We start from the raw sequence: 10,045 nt of genomic DNA, 5'->3' as shown, positions 1-10,045 counted from the left end.
TCGATGTTTAAAGAATATCTACCTACCTTGGCAACATTCAAATTTTCAATTTTTCACCTAGTTTTTGAGGGTTAAAAATGGCCGATTTCGCAATTTTTCAATTTTTAATCGCTTATATGTCAAAAACTATAATTTTTAGAGAAAAGTCACTAAAGACCTTTTCTGTTTGGAATGATCCAAAAAATCTAAAAAAACTTTTTTCCATGCAAAAAAAATAATTTTAGGAAAAAAACAAAAAAAAAAAACGTTTAAAAAACTTTTGACCACCTTTTGATCCTGGCAACATGCAAATTTGTTAAAAGGAGTCCTTTTTGAGTAAGATTGTGCAAAAAATCCGAATTAGAATATTTTTCCTAGCGGATGCGCAGTGGCTTTCTGGACTAATTCAAGAAACCTAACAAAACGCCCTGGTTCCGACAAAAAATCCAAAGTATAAAGAAAAACGAGAAGCCCACTTAAAGTACAGATCACAACAAACACGAGAAGCTTAAAATAACTACAAAAGAATAAGAAACGAGAATAAATCATTAGTAAAGAAGACTGAATACGAATACTGGCGGGTTTTACGGACTGCAAATATGGAGATTTATTAGAATACTGCAGAGAAAAGAAATAAAAGCGAATTAACAGAAACCAACAAAATAGATGTCGATATCTGGACCTCTTATCTCACTCAATTGTTTAAGACAGTCACAAGTCACAACTGAGGAAACTACTAAAGCATTAGAGAAACTGAGATACCGTGGAATCACATTAACTGAAAAACTAAGGATACTTTTACAAAAAAAGAATGTGTGTGTACTTTGTACTCACGTAAGAAGTTATACTTCTATTATATAATTTCAACGAAATAAATATACTTGAACAGGTTATTTGTATTTTATTTAAATATTAAACTAACTTTCTTACCTACCACTTTTAAAAATTTTTTATTAAAACGATACCAAAAATTAAAAAAAAAAATATATGAATGGTCCGGTATTTGAACCCGGGACCTCTCGATCTCTTGTCCAATGCTCTACCAACCAAGCTATCTAGCCCCTTGTAAGTGACGTCTCGTATATAATTACACATCACGGTGACAAATAGATCAAGTGAAGTATAAAAATGTTACAGATATTTTATTATCTTACTTTCGAGGAAGGCAAATCCAAAGACACAAAAATTATAATAATACATTTACTAAAAACACTATATATTATATATCCTTTCAATGACTTATTTGCGCTGATACATACATATCTTGAAAGATTAGCAACGAACTACATACTCTGTGTGCGCATGCGCCCGGGATTATAAAATTTCACTCTCGATCGTAAAGAAGTATAACTTCAAAAATTCTTTCGGGACATACAATACCCAACAGATGGCGCACTAGCACAACGATGTGTAAAATGGGTGATAAAACGGTGCCCGAAAACTACAGAGGAATAAACCTGTTTAGTACCGCTTTGAAATTGACCACAAAAGTCATAACCACCAAAATCACCAACGAAATAGATCTAGCAGATGAACAACAAGGCTTTAGATCCAGACGATCCTGTAACGATGCAGTTTTCGTCGCCAGGCAAGTCATGGTAAAATCAATAGAATACAACGTCCCGGCTTACTGTTGCTTCATAGATCTATAAAAGACATTTGACGGTGTAGAGCTGAATTATGTAATTCACCTGTTATACAGTATGGTGTAAATTTTTGGAATAAATTCGTTATTTCGTAAACCGGCGATTTAAGGAAAAATCCCGAAACAGGTCGATTTTTATTTTTAAATTATGATTTTTTGGCATATATGTATTAACAACTCCTTTAATCGCATTACTAATTTCATAAAAACAAACACCCTCTCGCAGACAAAACTGAAGAAATACCTAATATTTACAAAATAAATTCTAGTGATGTGCTGATTTCGTGCGAAAAGTCCAAATATCTACATTGGATGAGCAATAATATGTGGGAGGTAATTCTATTTCATCGTTAAATGACTAATTGACAAGATTTGAACATCCCGTAACTCTGGGTTCGCATAAGTCGGGATAGCTCGTAAGTCGAGGTATTACTGTATAATAATATTGTTCTGAAGTTATTTCTTCGTGACATTTTTGTAATTCACTATTCTAGTTGGGAAATAAGCCACAATTTAATTTGAAAAAATAATTTTATTAACGTTATCAAAATACAAAATATTAATCATTAATAGTTCACAAATGTCTCAGCAAAACCGCATACATTTGTATGGTTTATAAGTAATAGAAACCGCAAAGGCGTAAGCAGAAACTTGGTCTCAGAAACTTTTATTTTCTTCGGAAATAAAGCTTTGAAATTACTATTTTTACGTTCAAACTAATTTGTAAAAAAGATTGCCTATTTAGTAGTTCTTCAGACGATGACATTGACAGTATGACGTAGAAAATGTCATGTCTCATTTGCATTTGATTTTGACAGTGACAGGTGACATTACAAAATATTGGGTTAGAAAATTTATTGAATACCTTCAAAAAGGTATTAAAAAATTATAATCCTGGTCCCAAATAATAGATAACAATGGTTATTCTTAGTACTTTAAGAACATTAACTCGACTGCCATCGTCATCTTTGCGAAATGAAGGTATTTTCAAGTTTATTATGTAATAAAAGAGGTTATGGAATTTAGAAATGTATTTATTTTTTAGCTTCCAAAAGGCTGATGTCTGACCATAGGGTTTTTCCTATGCAACCTTCTAGGTGGCAATGGATCAAATTTAAGGATTACTTTCATTACTATGTAATGTTGGGACTGATACCAGCTACTTTGGCTATCACTTATGCCAATGTGTTTATTGGACCTTCTACTCTTTCGGAAATACCTGAGGGATATACTCCAAAGTTTTATGAATATCACAGGGTATGGCAGATTAGTAAAACTTCTCCATATTGTTTATTTACTGCATTAAAATCAAAAATCAAATCAATACAAAGTTGTGGAGCCTTGGCTGTGGTTAGAGATATTTACGCGGCCTATGTCACGTGAGTCTTTGCCACAGTATGTTAAGACATAGTCGACACAGCCAGCCGTTAGCATAATCATCATCAGTGCTTTTCATGCTCTCGGATTCGCTTATTGCTGTGAATCACTGCACATTCCACTTGTGGTTGTCAAAATAAAAAAATAAATAAAATAAAAAATAAAAATGACTTGGTTGTATGACTGGCTTTCGTTACAATTTTCTTCCACTCATTTCAATATGTGCATAGTTCCCTCCAGTTTCTCACTCCGAGAATTTTTGATATCGCTTATAACCTGGTCCCCCCTCTCTCTCTCTCTCTCTGGGTCTTCCCCTTGGTCTTTCAGTTTCTGGTTGATTTTTTTAATCAGTAAGTTGTTTTCCTTCTATGGGTTCCAGCCATCTCAGTCTCTGCACTTTAATAGATCTAACTATATCTTCTCCCTTCATTGTCTCTTAGTTCATGGTTCATTCTTCTTCTCATTTCTCCGTTGTCCATACTTATCGGGCCCATAATCCATCTCAGGATTTTCCTTTAGAACATTCTCAATTTTTCGTCATCTTTTTCCGTGAGGAGCATTGTCTCAGCTACATGCGTAACTACTGGTCTGATTGCAACTCTGTATATTTTCAGTTTTGTATTTCTAGATAAGTTTTTGTCCTTCATTAGTCTATGATATATCCAGTATCATTTGTTGCCTGCTAGTATTTCCTCCGTTACTTCTTCACTTCTCTTATTTTGGCCATTTACCTACTATTACTCCCAAATATTTAAATTGTTGAACTCTTTCAAAAGTGCAGTTATTTTGATTTCTCTTGTCCTGTTAACTGCTCTTCTAGAGCAGAGTAGATATTTTATTTCCTTCGTTAATTTCTAGACCTCTTTTTTGTGCTTCCTTTGCCAGAATTGTTACTGCTTCTTTTAATCTTTCCTTTCTCTTCCCATAAGAACTATATCATCTGCTATGCAACTATTTGTGTTGAGGAGTGGGCTCTAGTTCCTTTAATTATAATTTATGTTTATAAACTAATTTATAGTTAGTGTAATACAAGGTCTATTTGTCTCGTAACACAGCCAAGGTGTTAATATTTGTAGTAGAAAGTAGGTTTCATTGTAGGGAGGACAATCCGTACCTTGTAATCATTATTCAGTAAATTTTTACAATGAACTGTTTTTACTTAAATGTTTAACACATTTTTCAAATACAGTAGAACCCCTATTATCCATGCTGGGATTATCTAGGCTGCAGATTATCCATGTTATGATTTTCCATTGCTCAAATTGCATTTTAAAAGTTTTATCGAATTAAGTAATCTATGAAGATGGCAAGCAAACAAAACGCCATATCAATGAATCAGTGCCCCGGTGCACTTTCCCAATTGAAAGGGTTAGAAATGCCGAATACTTTTTGGGAAATTTGCATTTTTAAAGTGTTTTTAGTCTCCTGAAAAATTTCATAAAATGGATCTAGCAGGTTTTGATTCTAAAGGCCTCAAATTTCATATTAGGTCTGACTCTTGTAAAAACATATCTTGCAAGAAGATAATAAAAGTATCAATTTTTCAACAACTAGATGGAGTACTTTCCAACCAAGTGGTTGCTGCAGAAAAGATCAGAAGGGGTAACAATCTCTGAGCCAATGTGTGTCAGTATCACCTGAAAGTCAAAAAACCTGTTCAACTGATTCATCTGAAAATAACAATCAAGACGAAGAAAATGATGAGACAGTATTAATCCAGAGAGTAACTATCAGGAGGCTACGGAAACTATAAAAAAAATCTTCTACTAGACTATTTTGAGCAATGAGTACCTTCAGATTTTGTCGAGATTTTGTACTTGCACAGAATATATCTGAGGTTAAGAAAAGTCTAAAACTTTTAACACAGGCCAAAATGACTGAGTTTTGTTCAAAAGCAGAAATAAATAATAAATAACTTTGAAATTTGTTTTTTGTTATTTTTTTATGGTAGATATATTGTATGTGTGAACATATGTATCATGAGAAATAAATGTTCAGATTATCGATGCTTTTCAATTATCCATGTGCCACATCTGGTCTCATGGATTACTGATAATCGGGTTTCTACTGTATAGCATACTTTCATACATATTGCAAAATAATTGAATATTCATGTTTTATGTAAATTAAATATTTTATAAAATATATTTTTATTTCTTTTAGAGTCCTGTAACAAGATTTTTAGCCAAATATATTTGTAAAGATCCACAACAAGAATATGAAAAATATCTGGCATACATTTTCATGGAAGATGAGAAAAGAAAACTTCGGTAAGCATTATATTCTTTTTAAAATATTTTTTAAAATTACATAAAATATTTTTACATAATTTTTAAAGTGGTGTACAATGGAAAAAAGTGGCATCATAGAAGATATTTTATTTTGTTCTCCACTAGAAACAAATAACATATTAATTGAGCAGTTTGCACTGCTATATGTACCAATGGGGCATGGACATCGATCTGGTCTTATTGTAAAATGGCAAGAATTAATGGCCACACTGCTTTCTTTCACTGCTTTACTTTCCGAAATTGGTTGTGTACTAAAAAGTGTCATTAAAATCTTTAACTCCATCTAAGGAAAAGGGTTACTAACTCAAATTATTATTTATGTTTTATGAGGTTTCAAGTTTTGTGTTTCTAAAATGACATCAATATGAAAATAATTAGGGTGTTATATTTTTGACATTTTAATTTAAGCCTCATTTCGCGACCTCAACTTTTAACCCCACCCCCTAGGCTGTTGAGATTTTAATTTAAGCCTCATTTCGCGACCTCAACTTTTAACCCCACCCCCTAGGCTGTTGAGGCCCGTGCTTTGGGAATACTATAGTATATTTTTAAACAAAGAAGTAATTCAAATTTCTTGTGCCGTAAAGCTTGTTTTAATTGGTCCAACCTCGGGCAAGTTTACTCTACTGTTATCAAATTTTGACACTATTGGCATTTCATAGGGTAATCAGGTAATCATAGGGTTATATCAGCGATTTTTTTATTTTCTGCGTTATTCGTTTAATTTTAATATTTTTAGTCTTTTTTTACATAAAGAACAGTTGTTTTTAGAACTCTTTAGCTACGTATTAGTATAATATAATATTTATGGATTGCCGTCAAAGGCCGATATGATCAACCAAAAAAGATGTATTTCTTGATACAGTCGAACCCGCTTATTAGAATACCTGTTAAAGGAATATCCCGCTTTAAGGAATAGAAATTTGAGGTCCCGAAACGTTTCTACTAGCTACCAAAGATCGGTTATTAGAATGTCACGGTTATAGGAATACTTTTGCTTGACACGAAGGCTATTCCAATAAGCAGGTTCGACTGTATTTAAAGTGACTTTCTTGGGTGTGAATCTGTCATTTTAGTATACTCCTCTTTGTTTAAAAACAAAGCTTGATATAATGTATTATAAGACTCTAATGCTAATGTATAACTCGTTTTCAAGGTTTCGTATGAGAATCTGTCACATTAAAACAACTCTCGACTGGAAAATACAATGTTCTTCATCATTACCTCTTTTGTCTTAAATTTTTCTTTTTTGATTAGCTTAATGCCTCGACTACATACCAATGGCGATTGGCATGGTACAGTGATTTCGCAATAAGATAGTGTAATGTGTAGTGTGTGTTGATTAAATGTCTTGTTAGTAAAGTCAACTCCATTGTCTTTACAAAGAGATGCTAGTTGTATCTGAACGTCCGCTGTCCCTCCACTGAGTACCGATCCCACAAAAATAGGAACCATTTTCATTTATTAATTTTCAGTGAATGAAAAATTTCCTACCCAGCTGAGATTCGAACTCACAATCCTTGGATCCAAAGGTAGGCTCTCTTACCACATCTTTCAGTATTGGAAAAATTAATTCCAACTATACTCTCTTCTTCTTGCCCCAGAAGTGGTTGGCTAGCTAATCTATGACTGTCCAACTAAGCTGTGTTTATTTTTGTAAGTTTTATGTTTGTACAGTATGATTAATTATTGGAATACATTTCTAAAAGCATTTTTATTTGTAGTAAACTCGAGAAGGAAGTGAAACACAAAATGGCCGAAAGAAACGATTATCAAGCTTACTACTATCGACCAGTTGCTGCCAAATACCACAGAATTACAAGAGAAGCTGCTGATTACTTAGAAACTATCAGAGGAGAATAAATTTTTCCGAATCATCTGTAAATATGACATTGTTTGAACAAATTTTTGCTTAAATGTGTCTTGTTATTCAATAGTACGATTGTATGTAGTTAATTTAATAAATTTTTAATTTAATATCAATTGTTTCATTTTTTTTAACACAGTTTCCATTTATTTTAACACATTTCTTGCCTATTTTCTTTTTAGTTTGTTAACTTTAACTAAATAAACTTAATCAATCAAAGGCTAGTTAAAAAAAAACAGCTTAATTTACTTTATAAAGGTATATTATTTTGTTGAAAAGGTGTCTGTTGTCCTTTTCAACTAAGAAAATTAACATTATTGCTATTCCGTTACAAGGCAACATCACTGCGTCATATATTACGAATACGTGTGCCAAATATGTGGGCAAAATATTCAAAATTAAAGGAACTGATGTTGCCTCTTAATTATTACAAATACTTGAAAAATTGAAGTATGTGCGGCTCTCAGTTTCTTCAAATTTTATCAATGTTGCCCTCTCGTTTTTTTCCATGGAAGCTATCTCTTGCAAACCGGTAATATTGCAGCCAGTAAGCTTATTGTACATCCTTCACTGATTCATGATAACCATTCCGGAATTCTGGAACCCTGTACCAGCTTGTACAGGTCTAGCGGATGAGTAACATATGTTTTTGGAGTCAAAAAAGTCATGTAAGATATGGTTGACTGTTTCATATTCTCTGCTATAGAGTCTGCTGAATTTTTACAAAACATATGAAATTTGGAACCTATAGACATAGACAGCGGAATAAGGCTGGTAGGACTCATTGGGCCCTCTCTCTCTTCAATTTAATCATGGATAAAATCACCAAAAGCATCAGCAAGGGAAGAGATTATAAAATGGGACACAAGCAGGTAAAAATACTCTGTTATGTTACGCAATATTGATAGCCCAAGGTAGGATAGTCTACAAAGATTAATCCATAGATTTAACATAAGAGCAAAAGAATTCAATATGACAATCTCATCTCAGAAAACTAAAATAATAGTAAATAATGAATGGGTTGCATGTGTGAGTCCATACTATTGTAGTAAAGAAAAGAGAAACGTTCTCACAAACAATTTATTTTACAACTGACGACCGATTTCGCTATCTATACTTTGCACAGCATCTTCCGGTCCCGGTTAAAGTAAAAATTAAATGTTTCCGGTATAAGGAATGAATATAGTAGTAGTCAATATCATACTTTTTCTCTGCACTTTGCTAAAAGGAGGGTTGGTAGAGGGATAGATTTGACTGTAACAAAAATTTTTTACCATTACAAAGAAACCATTTAATTCAGCTCAACCAGGTAATGTTTTCAAAAATTTTAAATTAATTTTTAACCTACTCAATTATTATTTATTAAATTCAACAGATATTAACATAAATGAAAAATTTTTTTCATATATTACTTTTTCAACTTCTTTGTTATATTCCATAAAGTTTCATTGCTCTACAGATATTTATAACTTTATAATACAGTAAATTTAATATCACCTATTGCATTACCTATACACTTGACTTTAATTCTGAATTAGCTATTAATGATTTTATTAATTGACTTTTTTAATTAAAAAATTTAGCAAATTACTAATTTTTCAATTTCAATTTTTTCAAACAAATCAAGCAATTTTTTACAATCAGATCACAACTATTGGCATATCCGACCAATCTTGTCTAAAAAAATTGCACATCCAATTTTTACATCTATAAGTTCTTGAACATCCTGAACAATATCTAATAAGCCAATATAAATAAAATCTATACATTTAATAAAAATAACACCACTTTATATATAACTAACAATTTTCGTTTTTTCTCGGTTTAATGTCGTGTTTTCTTACTAGTTCCACCGTACTCCCCTCAAGATCCTGCCAATATTTTGTTAATTTATTACAGTCAAATCTATCCCTCTACCAACCCTCCTTTTAGCAAAGTGCAGAGAAAAAGTATGATATTGTCTACTACTAGTGCTGTTTTTGTAACAATATAGGTTCCGGTACGCAATGGTCTGGGGGTGTTCATAAGGGTGTTTCGCCCCGAGAAAACTTTTTAAATGTAGCCTCAATAAGGGCGTTTTAAAGCTATTTGGAAGCAATGAAAAAAATTAAGAAATTTGTCTATAATTTTGTTGTTTTTTTAAATTTTTTGTCCCAAGAGGTACCGGTACGGCATACCGGCGCGTACCGTCAAAAAAACAGCACTGACTACTACTATATGCATTCCTTATACTGGAAACATTTAATTTTTACTTTAACCGGGAGCTCAAGATGCTGTGCAAAGTATAGACAGCGAAACCGGTCGTCAGTTGTAAAATAAATTGTTTGTGAGAACGTCTCTCTTTTCTTTACTACAATAAAATAATAGTAATCAGCAAAGAACCAATTAGATGTAAAATAAAAATTTATGGACGGAATCCTGGACAAAGAATTGAGAAATAAAGTACAAGAAGCAAATAGACTGGCAGGGTGGCTTTAATAATACTATATGGTGGAACCCACATAATAACACTGAGATGAAGTCAAGAATTTATAAAGCCAGTGTAAGACCAGTAATGATATATGCATCAGAAACAAGGCCCGGCATAGCCACAACACAAAGACTACTGGAAACGGCAGTGATGAGAGTACTGAAAAGAGTTACAGGAAATACACTGAGGGATCTCAAAAGGAGTGAAGACATTAGAAGACAATGCAACGTACAGTGTATAAAAGAATGGACACTAAATAGAAAAATTAATGGAATAATCACATAAGCAGAATGGGGGAGACTGTGTGGTCAAAATAGGAAGAGATAAATCATCAATTGGTAGAAAAAGTATCGACCGACCGCGCAAAAGATGAAGTGACAATTTCCATAGAGGTATTTCGCCAATGCACAAGCAGA

General features: G+C 32.6%; 1 protein-coding gene across 1 annotated transcript; it reads left to right on the top strand.

The window, feature by feature from the left end:
* The first annotated feature begins 2,414 nt into the window (after positions 1 to 2,414).
* LOC114338180 (NADH dehydrogenase [ubiquinone] 1 beta subcomplex subunit 5, mitochondrial) lies at positions 2,415 to 7,269 on the top strand. Its single transcript, XM_028288771.2, has 4 exons — positions 2,415 to 2,605; positions 2,670 to 2,881; positions 5,165 to 5,271; positions 7,017 to 7,269. Exons 1-4 carry the CDS (start codon positions 2,542 to 2,544, stop codon positions 7,153 to 7,155), a joined length of 522 nt encoding a protein of 173 aa, XP_028144572.1. The 5' UTR covers positions 2,415 to 2,541; the 3' UTR covers positions 7,156 to 7,269.
* The last annotated feature ends 2,776 nt before the right edge of the window (positions 7,270 to 10,045 follow it).

This window comes from Diabrotica virgifera, chromosome 6, assembly GCF_917563875.1.
Source record: "Diabrotica virgifera virgifera chromosome 6, PGI_DIABVI_V3a".
Classification (NCBI taxonomy): Eukaryota; Metazoa; Arthropoda; class Insecta; order Coleoptera; family Chrysomelidae; genus Diabrotica; species Diabrotica virgifera.
This window is presented reverse-complemented; position numbering and strand designations above follow the sequence as displayed.